General features: G+C 45.6%; 1 protein-coding gene across 1 annotated transcript; it reads right to left on the bottom strand.

Moving 5' to 3' along the window:
* Positions 1-3,562: 3,562 nt before the first annotated feature.
* LOC146197123 (inosine-uridine preferring nucleoside hydrolase-like) lies at positions 3,563-18,691 on the bottom strand. The gene is made up of 7 exons (XM_084598875.1): positions 18,110-18,691; positions 17,636-17,841; positions 16,581-16,878; positions 11,457-11,593; positions 8,453-8,691; positions 5,291-5,423; positions 3,563-4,297 (listed from the first exon to the last, which is right to left on the bottom strand). Exons 2-6 carry the CDS (start codon positions 17,819-17,821, stop codon positions 5,321-5,323), a joined length of 963 nt encoding a protein of 320 aa, XP_084455001.1. The 5' UTR covers positions 17,822-17,841; positions 18,110-18,691; the 3' UTR covers positions 3,563-4,297; positions 5,291-5,320.
* Positions 18,692-20,406: the final 1,715 nt, after the last annotated feature.

The following is a 20,406-nucleotide window of genomic DNA, read 5'->3' as shown; positions in this document are numbered from 1 at the left end:
GACGGCATCCTTCACAGCTCTGCGGAGTTCCTGGAAGCAACATGCAGGTAGCAAAGAGCATTGCCACCATAGCAGCAAGGAAAAAAAGAGATGCAGGTGTGATATATGCTTTCTAAAGCACCGCAGCTTGAGGAAATTCACTTTTTTTTTTCCGTATGAGACCGCAACTGAGCGCAGAGGACGCGCAGGAAGCTCAATACAGAAGTCATCCGGCGATGGCGTGAGCAGTGGCTACGGTGCAAAGTTCAAACTACAAGTGCTATTGCGCCATGCCACATACATTTTGCCTCACAGCTTGGTGCATGGAAAAGGCCAGTCATTGCCAACTGCATGGTCGTTATTTTCATTTCGCTCAGTTCATTTTGCTCCATTATACAGAGCGAAATGAACTACATGACACGTCACAGTAGACAAGGCAGTTCGAATTTGGTGCTGGTCTACTGCATTACGTCAACATCAGACGTCACTTCTGTACTAAGCTCTACCAAAGCCTCTTGCGCCGAGTTTCTAACGGAAAAATGTGTCTGATTCTTGCAGCATATTGTGTCCACCGCGGCAGAGGGTTTGTTCCTAGGGAAGATTTTTGAGGGAAGCTGCAATTCACGTATATAAGCCATGCTGTCTTGAAGCCTCGCGCAGGAGCATGGATGGATGGCCCACTGTGAAGCACAGACGATTTTCATAGCTGCTGCTTTGTATCAATTCAGTATCAAGCAATAAATTCTCACTCATATGCTCACTTGGCAGCCAAAGATCTGATATTCACACACTCGCCTGCCGAAGAGGGAAGGAAACCATTGTGCTACAATCGTGCATGGACGCAGCCTGGCACATCGCAAAGTTGCCTGCGTGCGCTGCTACGACTGTTTTGCAGTGACTACTGCTTCAATTTTCAGCGCTTAGGATTCAGAGGCTGCGTACCTTAGTCAACAGGGGACAAGAAGAATAAGCGTGCTACAGAGAAGATAGCCTGCCCAACCGCTCCTCGTGAAGTGTGGAAGCATCAAACCACAATTTTGTCTTTGCGTCTTCAGTTCTAGACAGCATCTGGGCCCGTTATGAGGTTTACAGTCTGGCGAGACTGAAATGCAAGAACTAAGCAAGCCACATATTGACACGTGAACGTCGCATTTGGAGCGCATTCCAAAACCGGCACTTTTGTTAGAAGGATGGTCCTGTTTGCGATGCAACACTCTAAACTATCTTAATGCATTCTGCCAGCAGTACTTCGTGCCTTACCGTTCTCTACGTCTGGTCTCGAATGATGCATGCACCAAGGGTGTGCGCTTAATCAAGAGCAGCCCAGGCCGTTCCAACAATGACCGGTGAAGTCAATAGAAATGCCCCAACACCTCGATGCCGGCAGCAGCCAGGCATCTGCTCGCCGAGCTTTCTCACGCGAGGCTTCATGAACGCTGCACTCTTGTGGGTCGCAGAGTGACGACGACAAACATACAGAATCAGTGTTCAAATTCTTTTCACTGAATATAATCTTCAAATAAATATAAGAAGAATATTGTTAAAAAAATAAATAGTGACCATATTACTTCTACTGGTTACACTCTTCATTTAATGCCCAACAGGCCTTGAAATTAAAAGGCAGTGGCCGATTTATTCTGATTTTTTCTTGTTAGCAAGTTCCTGCGTAGCACACTGCAATTGTGTGCGATCGTATAACAGAAGCACATTATTTATGCTTCTGTTATGGTGGTTTAATTGCAAGCTCTGTGCAAGGCCAGATTTTAGTTAGAAATGGGAGCTGTGAGAATCATGGCCGTGAATGGTAAGAAAAAAAGTGATGTCGCTTGCATACTAAGTACAGTATATAACCCGTTTACAGCAAAGTCATTTGGGCTCGCTAAAATCTACTATATCAGTTGTTTGTAATGACATCCCTGAAGATGTTGCCTGGTAATTAAATGGCTGCTTACTAAACATGTTTTGCTGTCTATGAAAAAACACCAAAATATTTCCCATCCCTCTCTCACTGTCTTTTTGTGCAACTTTTTCTTTTTTTTTCATCTTGTTGAAGTACCTGTGCATGAATGCAAAATGGCTACAAATAAAACCGAATTTGATCTCTTGTAAAAACCAAAGCCTTGCATGAACACGATGTCTTCTTCTGCGCAACAGTCAAGCACGGCGAAACCACACGCCGTGCCTTGCTTTGCGCTGCACAGGACTGTGAATAGTACTTTGCAGTTCCTTTCCTTCCCTATTTCCCTCGTTGCTTGTGTTTTCATACTTTCTGAACAGACCGCGTAACCTTCTTTTCACATTCAGAGGCAGCTTTACTTTTTTTTTCTCATACATGCTGCATGCTTTCCCGCATGGCTCCAAGGTCTACATAAAGTTGGCGTCCTCTGAGCTAGTGAGAATAGTGGTACAACCATCTAAAAAAAAAAAAAAATTCATTTTCTTAGAAAAAGAAAAATTACCTTGCAATAGTAGCACGCATGCGGCAATGTCATTTTCCAGCAGTGCATCTCGCATGTAGATATTTTCACTAAGGTCCAGTTAATTTGATGGCTGCTTATCTCCGATTATTGACATGGCAGCTTCAGAGTTGTCCATAACAGCAGCAAAACATGCGTTGAATGATGAATAGGAAATCTTAGTAGTGGCTACACCCGCCTTTTTTTTGTGGCAGAAGAGAACTTGCCATGCCAATATGCAACAGATCATGATTCAGCGAGGTGTTCTGTTGCCAAAAAGGTTGATTTAATGACACCGGAGCACTGTAAGCATGACCAAAAAGCCAAAATGCGAAAAATAAATGTCCTGAGAAGCACCACCAAGCTGTAGAGCAACAGACGTAAAGCCTCTAACCGCGTCACACAGGCAATGATTCAGCATCAACATGTCCCAACTGTTAAATGTTAATAAGCTAGTAGCGGCAGAGTAATTCATGACACTCAAATAAAATTTGTCTGCAATACCCGTTTCTTTTCATACCTGTTTGGAGAAAAGTATTTATTCTGAAGTATAGTTGCAGCAATATTCGTATTAGATCTGCAATAAAAAATTTTACCCGCACCTCTAGCAAGAATATACTGAAAAAAAAAGTTTGATATATAGAAATTAAGCAATCATTTTGGCCACACCTATTTATCACAGGAAAAGCAACGGGCTAAGGCTCTTGGTCTGGAAAATGTGAATCTGCAGTAGAGAAAGTTATCTTTACATAGCCTATTATCACAGACAGGTTTGCAGGCCTACTTTTCACTAGACTTCAGGCTGCTGAAGCCAATGGCAAGCTTGAGAGTATTCGAGCATATTACAACCTATTCAATCCTTAAATCAGTAATCCTACTTAGTGTGAAAGGTAGGGGGCTATGCACAATACAGATAAAATGCAGTTGGCTTCTTCCAATATTTATGTGTAATTACAGATCTAATTAAAACTATTTTCTGGCTCTGACCTTCAGCCTTCACCCACCAATCTGTTCCAGAATTGTGCACAAAAGGTCACAATTGATAACTGAAATACATAAAAAAAATGACTACAATAGCTGCCAGGTCACCGGTCTCTTGACCAGCAGATAAAGATGTGCTTGACACATGACTTTGACAAACAATTTTATTCAGGTACATGGATGCAATATAAAAGCTTTCACCGCACTGTAAATAGCGGTTATATAGAAAAGCAAGCTGTCCTGGAATTGCACTGCAGCAGCAGTAAAATGTGTCTGACCTTTGTCAAAGTGTAAAATGTTTCAGGCCGTTTCGAGAGAGTGCTATTATTGGAGTTTATTTTATTGTAAGTCATAGGAGCAACTGTAGGCTCAAAGTTGTGATCCAAAAGTGAAACTGCATTATAATGGTAGAAACGGGCGGCTTTTATCAATATTGCAATAATATGGCACGCAGACAAAATGAACGCAGAAATAAAGCCGCATTTTCTGTCAAGGAGAAATAACGACAGTCACTTTACACCATTCCAGCTACTTCATGCTTCCTATTTCCGTTCCCGAAACTTTTGTGACAATATACCCTGCCAAAGATGTAACACTTCACTATACCACAACACGCACCACCTTGCACCGTTATAACTTTGATAGATAGGAGTAAGAGAAAAGTATGATGTCATCTTGCAGGACTGCAAACAACAAAAAATACCACTGTGACATTCTGTGAGATTGTGACATTCGGTCTTGTGTCTGCAGCACCTTCAAACACAAATGGCAGCATGTTGCGGGTGGCAGTTATGACCATAACATTTGTCGAGTGCGGGCTAAGCACGAGCAACATTGTAGAGCCCAGATCGCCACAGAAGAATTGGCGTGCAGTGGCGGTGCTGCAAAAATAAGAGGAAAGACAATTTAGCACGTGCTAGAAAGGAAACTTGTTTAAGGGGTGCTGAGGACAACCAGACACAAACACTTTACAATAAAAATAGAATACAACAGACTCCTTTTAAGGCACACTTGAAGGGACTAAGAAAACTGTTAGGTCTTATCTGAAGTTTGTCTTGAAGAGAGATGCGAGCGAGAAAGAACGCGATTTAAATAAATATTCTTTAATAAAGAAATAAGAGCATATTAGGTATGTCCAAATATAATATGTTACATGAAAAAAAATAAATGATAAACAGCTTTCCAGAAAAAGGATTAACTACAGGTAAGTTACTTATTGCACAACGCATCAAGTAAGCCGAAGGCAGAGCATGAAACTTGTGCATGTGATCCTACATGAAGATCGCATTGGTCTAGTTTTCTCCTTTTTACTGTCTTATCGTTCCTGTACCCACAGCAGCTGCTATTATTTTTTTTTCTATCTTTGCTTCCCATCCTGCTCCGAGTGCTTTGAAGGTACACCAACACATACATCATGTGCCTTTCCATAACCTCAGGTAATGCCTAGTGCTGATATCTGGCTATCTCTGCACTGCGATAATGAGTGTTGCAACATTATGTCAGTCGAAAATGTGGCCCCAAAGCTTTTAAGCCTCAAGGTAATGTGCAGGACTATTATGTTCATGTGTGCTTTTAGTTCGCGGGAGACAATGCGTGATGTCGAGATGTGACCACGCCAGATCCCCGTCAAAACTGGCACGATAGTGCCCTGCAAGAAATCTTTCCTCCAAAAGAAGAAAAAAAAAAAAAGTGTTCCTGAAATAAAACTTCCACGCAGTCGTCCATGATGCAGTGCGAAAGCCATCTTGTTATGATTACAAGTATGTTTTTTTTTGTTCGTTACAAAATGTGTTGTCAAATTGTCAAATGCAGTGTGTGCGTGTGTGCCGATTTTATTTAAAAGGTTTCTGCAAGAGAAAACGTCATCAACCCACAGGTAATGCAGTCGTTTTTTTTCTTTTCCTTCAGTTCAGCATCTGCGCGTACAGGTTCTTGAGTCCTTCCATATTGAAGCGAAGCAGGAACTCCACGTGAGGGGGCTTGCCATGGTGCCATTTAATGCTTGGCCTGCAAATAGCAACCCAAGATAAGCCACATTTTGATGCAGGTGACAAGATGGTACCAACATTCACGGGCTATGAGAATGCAAAAACTCTGTCCCTTTTTGCCCTACACATCACTGGCGGAATGATTTAAAGCTAGGGTTGTGCGAATATTGAGATTTTCGAATACAAACTGAATGAGAAAAAACCGACTTCAAATATTGAATATCTGATCAGTTACAAAGTACAAAAAAATTGCCGACGATTACGTAACTTCCTAATGTGAAATTTGAGCGCAGCTTATCAGCTGTTTCACCTTTTCAACAAATTGAGGCAAAGATTTCGAACAAGACACGTATGTACAATTACACACAACAATTTTAAAATTTTCACACGTATTCCTTCAAGAAATACTGCACTAACAGTTCTTGGCTGTCATGAAAGAAGCTTTGTAGTCGGAGAAATGAAGAAAGCAATCGAGTTATCGGAAGGTTGCGGGAAGCAGCGCGTGGGCCCATAGGAACGTTGCGCGACGAACAGATAGCAGCGACTGACTCATGCCGCTGACGCCGCTAGCGAGTGAAGAGAATGTGACTCTGCGATTCGGCTTGTGATGCATGCACCGTGATCCGCTGACAGCGAGCCGGCGTTTCGGCAACTGGAGAGCACCCTCGCCGTCACGCAGGAAGGGGGGGGGAGGGGGGCGGGGAGAGCGCGCAGCAATCGGACAACACGCGTGGTCGCCGCCACGGAGAGAGAAAGGGAAGGAGCGCGCGCGCACAGCCCCAGCTGCGGAGCTGGTTACAGGGACGCCAACGACGATGCGAAACGCAGGAACGGGCGCCAAAGAGCTGCGCTCTAAAATATCAAACATTTGTCATTTATTTCAGAATTCACACAGTATTTACAAATAAAATTAATTTAGAATTGCACAGAAGTTTATACCCTACTGAAATATCCAGTATAAGTAGATATTACACAGGATTTCATATGCCAGTTTTTTGTACAGGAAGGACATATAGATGGAGCCAGGTGGAGCTGTTGTATCACAGCTTAAACAGCAAGCTTTTGTTAATTCAGCCTTCAATGAACTGGAAAAAATGTTCACAATCCGAAAGTTCGAATTATCAAATGGGCCTGGAAAAACTGCCAAACATCATTTGCATCGCAGTAATATTTTCTGATGAACACCTGTATGACGAATGTCTGCAGTTGAGATGAAACTGAAGTAAGAACGGTATTTTTTCCTGTTTTCATCATGTGCTTCACTTTGCACGTGCTGTTGGGAAGGCCATCTTCATAAAAGGGAAGGCCCCTCTACACAAATTGGCCCTGTTGCGTGTCACAATGCTTCACTGCACATTTAACGCAATCCAGCATTACAGTCAAGCACAGAGTGCAAGGAAACTGCGATGAAAGTGAAAATTTTCGCTGTATCACAACCTTTTGAATATTCAAATATTCACACTGAACTAAACACGCTGCACTGGTACTGGTATCCATCCGTTCTTTTATCAGACTTCACTTGGCTCACTATGTCGAACCCAGATAATTCAAATTTCGTTTATATCGAACTCGCGGAATATCCACTTGAAAATCCCATGTAAAAGTATAGGAAAGCTGCGTCGTATATCGAACTCAATTTCATTGGTCGTTCGATATATCGAACTCCGCACCACGCACTGGAAGGTGCGCCTTCCCTAAAGACTATCGCATCACCCTCGGCCGTTTGCACGCGTGGAAGGAACCAGTTGGCGACGGCTGGTCTAGGGCAGCGCCCCGCCCTTTCCTAAAAGGCGCGCACATCTGCGGTGATCGTTTGCTGCGCACCAGTACGTGATGTTTGCAAGCCATGTGCGTGAAAGAATGAGAAGGAACCGCCAACGACCAGTACAGATCAGACCTGGTGTTGGGAAGAGGGGAAAAACGCGATAGAGCAAAGCGCAAGGGTGTGCTCATTCTTCTGCCGAGCTTTCTCTCTCCTTCCTCTCTCTTTCTCGGTCTTCGTTCGCAGCAGCACGCACTACACATGCACTGACAAGCCAGCTTAGCCCATGGCAGACAGAACGTCGGATGCTTTCTCCAGTTTGTGTTGTAAACGCTCTGCGAGCGCTGTTTGATGTGCGATGCGCATCTCGTGTCGTCGTGCTGAACGTGTGTAAGCTATAGACCAGACTTTTTAGCCGCCCCCGAGTGCGGCCATTTTCCGCCGACTAGCGCGCTGCCGCACGGGCGCTTCCTTGGGGACTGCGGGGCCACGGTATCGCCGTGACCCCGCTTGCAGGGTAGCCGCGTTTAGCTAGCCTTCGGCCACTAGAGAACATTGCCAAATATATTTTCGCCGCCGGTCGACAAAAAGCATGCCCCGTAATTCAAAGCTCTGGCGGATTGGTTTGGTTGGGCATGGCAGTTTGTATGCCTCACTGTTGCCACTTCAGGCAATGGTGCACACTAATCTTTTTGAGGTCCAGTGTAGCGATGGAAGCACAAAAAACACAGCCTACAAAGATAACCGCCTGCCTGCATTTAAATATATAACTGCGGGTATGTCCTTCACAGATCAGGCAGAATGCAGGATGGTGAAATGGGAAGTCGCTGGAGTTGCCCGCTTTCTCCACGGTCACTCTGTAGGTCCGTTCCGTTGCTGTTGCCCAGAAAATAAACTCTAGCTTCGAAACGTTCACTATACATCCGTCAAAATCTCACAGAGCATGTCAGTGTAAAGTGGTGGCAGGGGGCATGCTTTGCAGTGCAGTAATGTAGCGGTCCTTTCACGACAGGATTCGTGACACGAACCACAGGCATGCAAACTGTATTGGTAACATGTGGTGTGTCTGTCAAAAAATGGGATCATGACTCTGATGACTTGAATACAACCTGATAATATTGCTTGTGTGTGGAACACCACAAAGGGAAAATTGGTTACGTTTTCAACTCTACTTAATTGCAGTAAAGTGACTTTTTGGAGTTATATAGGGTTTTTTTGTGCTAGTTTCCAGGTATGTTGGATGGTGACTGCACCGGGTGCACATAGTGTGTGTGCATGGTTCTTACCTCCGGTCGACGACAAGCATGCCCCGTGTTGTGGCACCATGAAGCTCTACCCATGCTGGGTGGCGTTCACAGCGGGTGACCAGTGAAGGGTCGAGCACCGCTGCCATGGTAATTAGGTCGCATGACATGAACCCCTGTCGCTGCAACACCTCTCGCTGTCGCTGGGCAGGGTCCTCGGTCATGGCCCGCACCAGCTGTGCCTTTGGAGATGGGTTGCCCACCCAGTTCTCAAACCAGTCCTGCAGGATGCGAAACAGTGTAAAGGCTGCGGTGGAAGAAAAAATACACTAGAACCTTGGTGGTATGAACCCAGCTGATACAAATTTTGGGATGATAAGAATGCGTAAAATTCCCCCAGCTTGCACTGCGCACAATGTACAGGGTTTCGAATATTACACTCTCCCACATCACTATGTATCATACAAACACATGAATTGCCACGCAGCCTTGAGCACTACGCACCATCCGCACACCATTGACTCCACGATCGCCAGTCCAAAGAGCACTTTCTGGCGGCATGCAGCCTGCAAATCACCAATGTGCAATCATCTGTCGCACCATATGTACCTTGAGTGGCAAGCTGTGGCTATGCTAAAATAAATAAACCTCCTCAACAACAGATCTGTGTGAATGCCTTTCCCATGCTTCTGAATACTGATTTTTGTTCACTTCGATTATATTTTTCGCAACCGCGTGAGGTTGGAAAAAAGCAGCAGTGTCAGCCACAGAAAGCACAATGACTAACCACAATGATGGCTTAGCGGTTTGAGCACCCATATGATATGTAGGCGGCACACAGCTCGCCAGTGTCTCCAGGGGCCCAGCAGTTCTCTAATAGGCACTGACTCTCACCTCCACCAGCACTTGGCTTTCTCTCGAGATGCTTGATAATTAGGCTTTTATCCCACCTTAAGTAGACCAAATATGTAAGCCATGGCCCTCTACGACAAATCTGCTCTCGCATCATTAAAAATCAAATTATATCGACATCATGGGACCACACCTGCAAGGCCGAACCAGCTGTGGCATTCTGGAGGTTCAGCATGGCGAGATTTGGTCGTGATCAAAATTTTCTGTTGATGAAAATGTGCAGTGCACCATCAAACAGTCTTTTCGTCGGCTGCACACACAGCTTTAGAAATTGGGCAAGCTTATCTGGAATGCATCCAACACATTTGCAGCTGTCTAAATGTAGCCAGCTTCTAAACATGCCCAAAGCTGACCTGCTCAGAGGCACTGATGCATTACTGGCTGACATCACTATGATGCCATGAAATGAAAGGAAGCTCAGAAGCAGCTCTTTGATTATGAGGCAGAAATTGATAATCTTGCACTGTAAAGCTAAAGCCCGTTGCAATGAACTTACATGATCCAGAAGAAAATGTCTGTAATACAGTTTATGCAAACCAAGGGGAAGGGCATGAGCATAAATCTTTTGCATCGTGACTTCACAAAGCCTTGTCCATTTCTTAAAAAAACAAACTGAGCGATGAAGAGCTTCCTCAGTCCTTTTAACAGACCAGCAGGCACAAACTTTTGTGTGGTATGCAGCTGTGAAACCTCAGCAGCAGGGCATTTGTCGAGCAATCCCAAGATTGGCTCAAAGTACTGGAGAACATCATGCAAACTCTGTTTAACCAGGAGTCTGCTCTGTTTAGAGCGGAGCTACATTCATTATCTTCACTGCTGATAAACCATTATTACTGCCCCAGTTGAAATCAAAACATGCTGGATGTTAAAGGTCTGCATAGCACACAAAATTAGCGCAATTTTTTTAGATCCAAAAATGTTGTAATGAGTATCGACTATTTTGCACTGCCAAGTGCCTCTTCAAAGAGACATAGAAAAATGATATGGTGTGTGGCTCTGGCTGTCACGGGCAAACAAAATAGCTTTTTAGTAGTTTTTTCAGTAGGCACAGCCACTGTGCAGCTGCTTTTTCAGTTACTAAACCGATGTTTCCTTGTAGGTAGAAACAGTGTTTCAGTGTGGCTTTCAGAGCTTGTTTTTTCGGTAGTCAAGTACTCTATTTGAAGCACAAGAATGTGTCGCGCTTGCCGATTCCAAATGCATTATGAAGCCAGTCACAAAATGTGATCTCTGCATGAATTTTCAAAGCAAACAAGCATGCAGTAAAGAGAAGCAACTCACAAATGATGTCACAATAAATACACCAGCTACTGCAAGTTCCCTTTTATTTTTCACATACAAGAGTTGGTCCTGGGCCTACTGCCCGCTTATGCCATGTGAGGACGCAGTGAAACTGCGTGATATGATGAGGAACTTTGCAGAATACTATTGGCGGCAGCCTTCGGTATGTAGCACCACAATCTACGCGACACCGCTGCCATGCAGAGAAGCCAGGATTTAGCACAATGCTGGCCGTGCAGTGCAGCTAACCTAGCCGACCAAAGGCTACCAGCGGCTTTCACCAAGCTTGCTTTATTTGCCTTGTTGCTGATGGCACTTCAAAAACCAACTGTACCTTAACCTTATTAAATGTTTAATGTGCTTACAGTGAAATAGTAACATGACTAGGCCTCTTATGCTAGACAGTAGCCAGCAGTTACAAAGCACACACTGAAGTGGTTTGAACGCTAAGCAAGTCACACCTAGCGGTACCCAGCAAGCCAACTTTGCAGCAATTGGCACGCTGTCAGTACTTTAGCAGGCAGCATGCCAGTGCAGAACACGCAACACTACTGCCAGTACACCATACTCATACTTTCTGGTTGCTGGTAATTTTATATATATTGAACTACCTTGCAATCCTTTGAGTTTGATATAATCAAGTAAAAAAGTCAATGCTTCACAAAATTTAAAAACAGCTTTTCTATGCTTCCTGTTAATGACACTAATTATGCTCTACCTGCAAAGTACTTTATGGCAAAAGAAAAAAAGAAGCATTTCTGCTTTAGAAAAAGGCAATATTGGGCAACCAGACAGAGTGCCTGATTTGTGTAGTCAACACTGCACAATGGTAAATTTGATCTAAACTGCTCACCCAGTCTAGAACGTGCTCCTGGCAGGGTTCATAAGTCACAATCCTCGTCTTGCATTCTGCTTCAGTGAGGACTACACTTGCTGCCTCAGGGTCACAGGTGAAGTTGAATTCCCCTGTAGGGGTTTCATTGCCCCTGCCTGCAAAGAAATAACCATACTACATATGCGTGGTGCCGCAGCTAAAATGGCTCAAGAATAAAAAAGGAAAACATCAGCATTCTTCCAAATTAAAATCAAGGAAATAATGGTAAAGGTGGTGTGAAGTACAACCAGTATCTCTTTCACCATGGTTGTAGAAGTAGTTTAGGTGATATGACGCCGCCTCTGGAAGAGAGACACATTTGTCCCTACTTCCCTCGTCCGTCTCGAGATGGTGCTAGTGGGAGTCAGGCCATGTGTATCAAACAGCCAATGGCAGTGCGCAGAGGGCTATAACAGGGGTGCCTGATGTCACCGCTATCGGACATGCTATACATGTCAGGACTGGAACGAGCGCTTGTTAATTCGGGCCTGGGCTTCAAGTTTCACTTCAAGTGGGCCGGAATACCCAACAGCTGGACAATCCCGGGACTGCTGTTTGCAGACGACCTTGCCCTGCTGGCCGAGAGCAAAACGCAGCTCCAGAAGCTCGTCACCATCTCCGCAGATCAACTGGCCGCACTTGGACCCCATTTCAATCCTAAGAAGTCCGCTGTACTTTGGTTTTCCAACCCCATAGACAACGCTACCGGCATGGCCCTGCCCAGTGATGAGCTGATACCACAATCCAGAGAGTACCACTACCTTGGGATTACCATCAGTACCGAGGAGGGCAGCTACACTGCATACGAAGGCCTCCTGCGACGATCATCACGACGGGCCACCTGCATACTATGGTGACAATATCTCTGGGACTGTAGCCGCTACTTGATTGTATGAGAGCTTTTGGAAGGCGGTACATGTGCCCAGCTTGACGTTCAGGAATGCCGTCGTGTGTCTGTCCGCAGCAACGCAGAGTGGCTTGAACGAGGACAACACGAAGTCGGCCGCATAGCCCTCGGCTGCCATGGTCGAGTTGCAGTAGAAGCCATCCAAGGGGATGTTGGATGGTCTTCTTTTGAAGCCTAAGAGGCCAAGAGCAAGATCGCGTTTGAGGGACGCCTCCGCCTCATGCCCGACACCCGGTGGGCTCGCAGGGTGTACAGCTGCACTTCCAAGGTATTAGGACGCAATAGTGCTCCAGTGTTCAGCAGCTCCGGTGAAAATACGGGTTCTTCGACTATCCCATCGAGGAGGACACCGAACGCAAAAACACACGTGCTGTACAAGCCTAAGTGCAGCAGGCGGAGACCACCCGCTGGCAGAAGGACCACGGTTCCCAGATGCTGGCGGCATACGTGCCCGCCAACGCCAGGAATTGTTTCTGCTGCAAGCGCACCAGCCTAACCTCCGCGCCATGGGGTGCCAGCCTCATTGAGGGTGCGGTGCCCGCGCCTTGCTCGGACAGTGACATGTTTATGAGGGTGGTGAAGAGCGACTGTCACCTTCTCCTGCATTGCAACACGGAGGTGGCCCGTGGCCCCGGCTCGGCCACCCAAGGACTCTTCCTGGAACCTGTAGCTGGGTGAAGTGACCGCAGTGTTCGAAAAGCAGACAGCAATGGTGAACGGGAGTCTTCTTCCGGCAACGGAAGAAAACAGCTGCTTGCGGAGCCTCTGATAGCCTGAAGCCCTCTTTGGATTTTTTTTCTTTTTCTGGCCCATACAGCCAATATAAAGACCCATTTTAAACAACCTTCACTGAGTCTGCCTCTCAAACAACAAGTGCTGGCTAGCAACTGATGTGGGCATTGTGTGCAGAGCGTTGCATGTGGAGATGTCAATGAGCACAGCAGAGGATGAAAGTGTGGCGATAGCGAAAAAAGCGTGAGGAGGGAAGTGAAGGAAGAGGGTATGGTGGTGGCATGAGGAAGAAAACGACAGAATGGTAAGGCAAAACAGCAGAAAAGGTTACAGCATAGGCAGAAGAGAGTGGCGTCAAGCTCTGCCTGTAGGCTTGTGGTTGCTTTTACATGACATACTAGCTAAGCAGAGCCTAAGATATAAAGCACCATGCTATTCGCCGCGAGATCGACCTAGAGGTGGCGCCACCGTCACTCCGGTAATGTGGATCGGCAGCCGGCGGCGCGCGCAAAAACGCACGCTGCGTAGGTCTGCTTCCGAGTTTACCGCGGGTTTGTTGGCGATGAAAACGTGTCTTCTGCAGTATTTCTGCAATATTGCAGAAAAAGATCCAAGGATTTCGCCAATGCAGCAGAAGAAGAGCGGATTTTGGGAAAACAATGCACGCAGCAACCAGACTTCCAGATTTACTTTGCACGTTTCTTGCGCTGTACCGCGCTCACGCGCCTAATGCTTGGGCCTGCCTAATGACAGCTTTGTTTTTCTTATCGACTTTTAAACAGTTTGCGCGTGTCTCATGCGAGTGAGACTGGCAAATTTAGTGTCAAGCCCACGCAGATACCTGCAATACTTTAGATTGAATCAAGAAAGCCTGGTTCATTATATCATACTTGACTCTAGGATTAAGCAGGTTAAATGTAGCACTGACAGCGCACTGCATGGCGAGTTGCTTTATACTGAGTGCACATCAACTCTAGCCCAGACAACCACGCACAAGTATTCCCCAAAAATGAGATCACGCCGACAATATACAGGAAACCTCGCCGCACAGGAAAGCTGATTGTTCACGTGTACAGCGCTGAGTGGATTGAATTTGTCGAGATGCTTTTTGCGGCCACTGTCATAGAATGTGATAGTGTATTACTACATGCGCCACTAACTGTAAATAATTTCCTGAAATCGAGGAAAGTATAAGGGATTTCTGATGTGTGTGATGTTAATATGTAACGGCAAATTAGTAGTGTAATTATTTTGTTTCGCAATGCCAATAAATTTCCCCGTGTGAGAGAACTTTTACACGCTTGACAGAATTTACAATAATCAGCGATTAATTTTCAGTAACGTTAAAGTGCAAGCTACGAATTACTCGCTGCGAAGACATCGTTGTAAACAGCGCATGGGCACTGTCATGTTCTGGGAAGCAATTTTACAGGCTGAAAATTTCTTTATCACTAATTATTTAGCAGTGATTAAATCTTATGCGAAGTAAACTAGGGTTGCTTCCAAAACAGATGCCGGATATAAAACTATTCCGAAAGAAATGGAGGTCATCTTATCATGAGACTATAATGATGTATTTATTCCCAAACTAAACACTGATATTTAAGCCCGCATGAAGCTGTATTACTCCCACTGTCAGTAACGACGAGTTAGCTCGGAAGACAGCACTCGGACGAAAATGGATTATAATGATTATAATAGGCTACGCAGTAAAGTACATTAATCTAGGTGTATTATGTCATATTTAGGGTAACAATTAGGTGCAGAGAATATGTTTCTCAAACATTCGAGCATTTCTCTAAAGCAAAATGTGCTCATTAAAACTTTTACGGATGCACAGAAGCCTTCAAAAAAAAAAAAAGAAATGCATATTGGCCCGGGTTTAACGCATGAAAGCGGCATCGGTTATGACGGATGATTGCAGAGGCTGGCTTTGGTGTTGTTGTTTTTTTTTTTTTCTTTCATTATTAACACCACATAGTACTACGTGGGATTGTTTATTGTGCAGTCAATTATCCCACAGCAGAGGAGCGCCTTTCGAAACGGTTGTGATTGAATCCCCCGTTCTCGAAACCAGCAGTCGAGCGCCCGTACCATTGAGACACCGCGACAGAGGTTTAAAAGAAAAAAAAAAAGTACTCACACAATTCTATCGTGAATACAGAAGGCATATAGTAGGCATAGAGTGGTCTGTTCAAACTGCATTCTGCTATATGAAGCAGTCCGCGGTGGCATATGTTTCAGTAGCTGCGGCATTCCAAACAGAAACGGGAATATGCGATTTATGAGCGTTTGCATTAACTTTTACTGACGGTAGCGACCTGTTTTGCTTTGAGGCGGCGGTAACGACAGTACCACTTCGTTTGAGGCATTGCATGTCAAAGGATCTCAAGCGCCGAAGACAGCGATGGATGATGTCCTTGTCCAAGCATAACATGCTTGATACGGTCAAGTATATATATATTTTTTAATGAAGCATGGGGGTTATAGACTGTTCATATTTATTTTGCAAGAGGCATATAGGTAAGCAAAAGCTCACAGGAACTGCGAAACAAACAAAAACACTCCTGTAAACGCCGCATGCGCGCGCGTAAATCACTGCGGGCTGGCACGCGACGCAAAAATGCATCCACACTGAGTAGGTTTCGCGCTGAGCCGCAAGGTGGCGACTCTGCTCAATCTCGAGGCCAATAGATTCTACGATTCCATGCTTTGGCAAAGCAGAGGCCAAGCACTACCACTGCTTACGGCACTGCATGTTCCGTACGCGGTTGTCCACGGTTGAAACCTTGATTTCTGCATACAAATTTCGCACTATGGAGTAACATAATTGTCCATTATTTTTAAAATATGGCTTTAAATGGTCAGGTGTGAACAGGGAAATTGTCGAGCACTATAAAAATACTTTCGCATAGACGCTTCTGATGAGGTAGCCTTAGTGCATCCCCTTTCATGAGGAAAACAAGAAGTTCATAAAATTAAAGCACCAAATGACAGCGTGCTTGTGCGCCCAAATGTGCAGCGATCACAGAACTCACATCAGTGATTTCGTAAGGTTCTGTCAGATTCACACCTTCCCTGCTTTCTATAAGCACAGCTTCAAATTGCTGCTGTTGCATTCTTGAAAAAGCACACACTATTCAGTTCAATTCAAGGCTTGCTTTTCTACACATACTATGCTGACAGCTACCTCAATAAGTTCCAAGGACAGCTTGATGATGTCAAGGTGTCATGCAAAGGCAGCGATATCTATGTGGCAAAACTTAAGTGAGCAAAAAATTCAGGGCCTATACATAGCAAGAAAATGGGCCCCACCTTAAGCAAGCCCAAAACAAACTAGGCTTTTTTCCATAAGCTCAAATGCATGCACAGGTATACTAATGTTGTATCGTAATAAGACAGCACGCAGCAATCGACTTCTCTAGAGCCGTTCTGTATTCTTTCACTTTCTCATAAACACTCACCTTCGAATGTCCCGCCCATAATGACCAATTCTTTGAGGTTGCTCAGAAAGGTTGGGTCCAGACGCTGGGCAAGTGCCACATTGGTCAGGGGGCCGAGGGCCACAAGTGTTAGTGTGCCCGGATGCTTCTGCACAAACTCAACCATGGCGACGGAGGCGTGCTCCTTCGGAGGCTCCAAGTCGTCAGTAGGGAGTGGCAGCTTGTCTGATGCGCCGCCGAGTCCGTCGTGTCCATGGAACACTGTGCAGTGGATTGCCTTCTGAACCAGGGGGTGATTGCACCCTTGATAAACCGGTATCTAGAAGGAAGGCGATTAGTTACTTATCCATTCGGTGGACATTTTTCATTACATGCTGTCAGTGCTTACATTTCCTGGGGTAACTGGTGAGTGCAAAAAGTAGACGATCCAGAGAAGAGACAAGGACAGACATCAAACTAAAGTGAATAGACTAACAATCGCTTTATTCCTCTTGGCAACAACGCATTTATAAACCTCAGGCCACGCTTGTGCAAGCAAACAAGAAAACAACATGCCATCAGGCCCAAGTTAACAGCACCGCAAGCACAGGAACTTTATATTCGGCTTCATGCAGAGAAATGGAAGTACCGCTAATGCCGTCTTCAGCATTTTCTTGATATGAGAGGCTTCAAGTGCCAACCACACATGTTCACTTTTGCTTCTGCCAAGAATCAACATCTGATCAAATCACAGTTACTTTATGAAAATCATGAACCAACTAGGCCCAATCGAAATTTTATTGCAGTGCTTACATGTCAGCCAATGAACCAAGACTGAGCTGTACTGTGGACAAATCTATCACTGTCTTCTACCCATATGAGTTTGAGAAACTTGATGCTGCCAAATTGTGTGATCTTTACAGAGCCCAGTGATGCTATCTTTGCACACTCTCAGCCCATAGATCTCACCAGATTGAATACACACCAGCTTCACTTGTAGCATTTTGCATAAATTGGCCCACTTCCAAATTCGCATGCGTGAGGGCTCGTCAACTATGCATGAACAGCGCGACACTGCTATTCAGCTATTCACCAACCTGCAGCTGATTGCAGTGATTTAGAATCCGAAGGACGTTCATGTACACCTTGGACAGCTCCACGTTGCCCGCAACACATGTAATGGCGAGCACTCTGCACTTGGCCGGGTTGGCAAGAGCCAACATTATGGCTAGGGCATCGTCGACGCCCACGTCCGTATCGATTATTAACGTCTGTTCCACCATTTCGGCCTTTCTTCGGCTGGCTGCAAGAGAAGAGCATGTCACGTGCATATGTAATTATACCCACATGTACTCAAAAAACAGTACTGCTCTGACGAAAACGTAAATCAGTTAAAGTACTTACATACATCGCGTCACGCAACGTACTGCGCACTTCTCAATGCACAAGCTAGAAATCACTCCTTGGACACAGCTAACAAAGGCATCCACATTCTTGCAAAGGCCGCTCAGAGGAAGGACGCTTACGATTCTCCAGCCGCAACATGAGATGTATGGAAGTAGGTTACTCACGGAAACAGTTCCGGGGTCCTCGTCTTCGAAGCACTTGGACCGCAAAGTGTCGTAACTGTATAAAATGAGCAGCAAGTGGTTTAGCGGCAACTAGAATTCAGACACGTGCTTGAAGCCGCCAATAAGAATGTTACGTCGTTATAGATATCACTGCGCTCTGCGACAGCAAGATTTTATCGGTTGCTCGCAGCAGCTTACCAACACAAATTCCGCCTCGCTTCCTCAAAGGCCATATTTGTTGGCGAAATGGTTGTGACGATGCCGATGGGCACGCTACGAAATGGGTCATGAAGAAAACTCAGCGTGGCGAAAGACGGAAAAACTGAGAATTTAAAATAATCTCGGTTCTTCAGTGGCGAGCTGACATTCTAGTATTCCAGTAGTTCGCACAGTCACACAGTTTATTGGGAAGTAGGAGAACGTGAACATAATGCTTTGGATCACCGTGCTCGGGCGTTTCGCGAATTTCTAACTGAAGAGGCTGGAAAGCAGCAAGACATTCGTGCCGGTTGCTTCACGGGTTAAGGAATAATGTTTTTGTCTAATGCGAGAGATCATAAGCAGGGTACAGAGCACGGTTGTTGTGACTGTAGTAAGAAAGAAAAGAAAATCCACGGGCCTGCTACTGGCTCTGTAGCTGAGCCACCTCCGCTGCCTCGTGCGGACAGATTGATTTATAGGAAGGGAAAGGCGCGGTAACTGCCTCACTTGTTTTCTGTGGACACATCAACCGATCGTAAGGGAAGGGAGGAAGGTGGGAGTGAAACTGGAAAGAGAGAAAGAGGAGCCGTAGTGGAGGGCTACGGAGTAATTTCGACCACCTGGGGATCTTTAACGTGCGCTGACATCGCACAGCACACGGACGCCTCTTCGTTTCGCCTCCATCGAAACGCAGCCGCCGAGGTCGGGTTCGAACCCGGGAACTCCGGCACAGTAGTCGGGCGTCTTCCACTGCACCACCCCGGCGGGGTTCGTGCGGACAGAAGGGAAAATAGAGAAGAAAGAAAAGGAAGAGGGAGAGACAGACGCGCGCCGCAGCAGCCGTCGTCCACCACCACCAAAGCGGTGGCGGGTACAATGACGGCCCACAACAGACCAAAATTCGCCGTCCCACCAAAAGTGCAGAGGTAGCACAGTAGGGCCGTAGTAGTAGCATGGTCAGCAGCCGTCTGCCGCGAAGATTTGAAACTAGCGCGGGAAAACCAACGAAGTCATATTTCGTCGGTATCGGTAAGCTAGTCGAGTCAATAATCAAACGACTTTTTTCCAGTAGAGCAACCCTCTTACGGCTGCCAATTGGAGGTATGTTTGAGGGGATGGGTTACCGAGAAATTGTGCGGAAACTCGTTCGCAATATTGGAGAGAGAAGCAAGGGGGCGTAATCATGCTGCTTGAGCTAGCTTGAGCGAGTGTCGTCTGCTTGGCTGTACCGCGCCATCGAAACCCCTTGAATCAAGTTTCATGCCCGTGTTCTGCACACGCTTGTTCTAACTGCTGTATGCTTGCGGCTTTTGATTGGTGCAGACTTGTAACATTCCATATATTGCTTGTTCCTGTTTCCATCTGCAGCTACTGTTTAGAGGTTTCTTTTGAAAGTAATCAAGCTGACGATATTTAATGTTCTCAACAATAATTTGGCCAAGGTAATGATTGCAAAGAATTATTGGGCATACTAGGTTTTTTTTATTGCAAATGTGCATATTTTCAAGATATTATTCGCACTATATGCACACATGGCGGTTGAAAACAAGCGGTGACAGCTTCTTCGAGCACCGATGCCTACCAGCCGATTGTAGGAGGGGTTGCTTAATACTAATCAGAACAGCCTAGAAGGCGAGGCTCACTGCAGCAGCAGCAATTGTGGGCATGCCCTTGGCCTCACTTGCCTTGTCATCTCCTGCGTCTTCAGCCGACGCTCGCGTGGTACTGTTGACAGGCTGTACCTCGCAGTCTAACGAGCTTCAGCTGCTGGAGCTTGATGTGCCACTAGATATAAGAGGACTGCAGCACAGATTTACATCATGTAAATTCTAGCCATGCCTCTTACCAGTACCCCGTGCAGTAGCAGCTGCTTGTCTGGCCCAGCATCCTTGCTGTCACCCATGGAGAGGTGCTCCTTGTGGAGAAGGCAATAACAGCTTTACAAGCAAACACCGTTTGTTTTGCCAAGACTGTGGCTTTGAGTCTTTCAAATTGCATGATGTGTGTGTACTTGCTACAAGGTGCAATTATGTGTATTCAGACTTCGAGAAGGTGGCCTCAGAATGAATTTGACTTTGCAATGAATTTAAAAAAGA

This window comes from Amblyomma maculatum, chromosome 3, assembly GCF_055883805.1.
Source record: "Amblyomma maculatum isolate TAMU_Amacu chromosome 3, ASM5588380v1, whole genome shotgun sequence".
In the NCBI taxonomy this organism is placed as follows: Eukaryota; Metazoa; Arthropoda; class Arachnida; order Ixodida; family Ixodidae; genus Amblyomma; species Amblyomma maculatum.
Note: the sequence above shows the minus strand (reverse complement) of the source record. Positions and strands in the feature narration are given on the sequence as shown.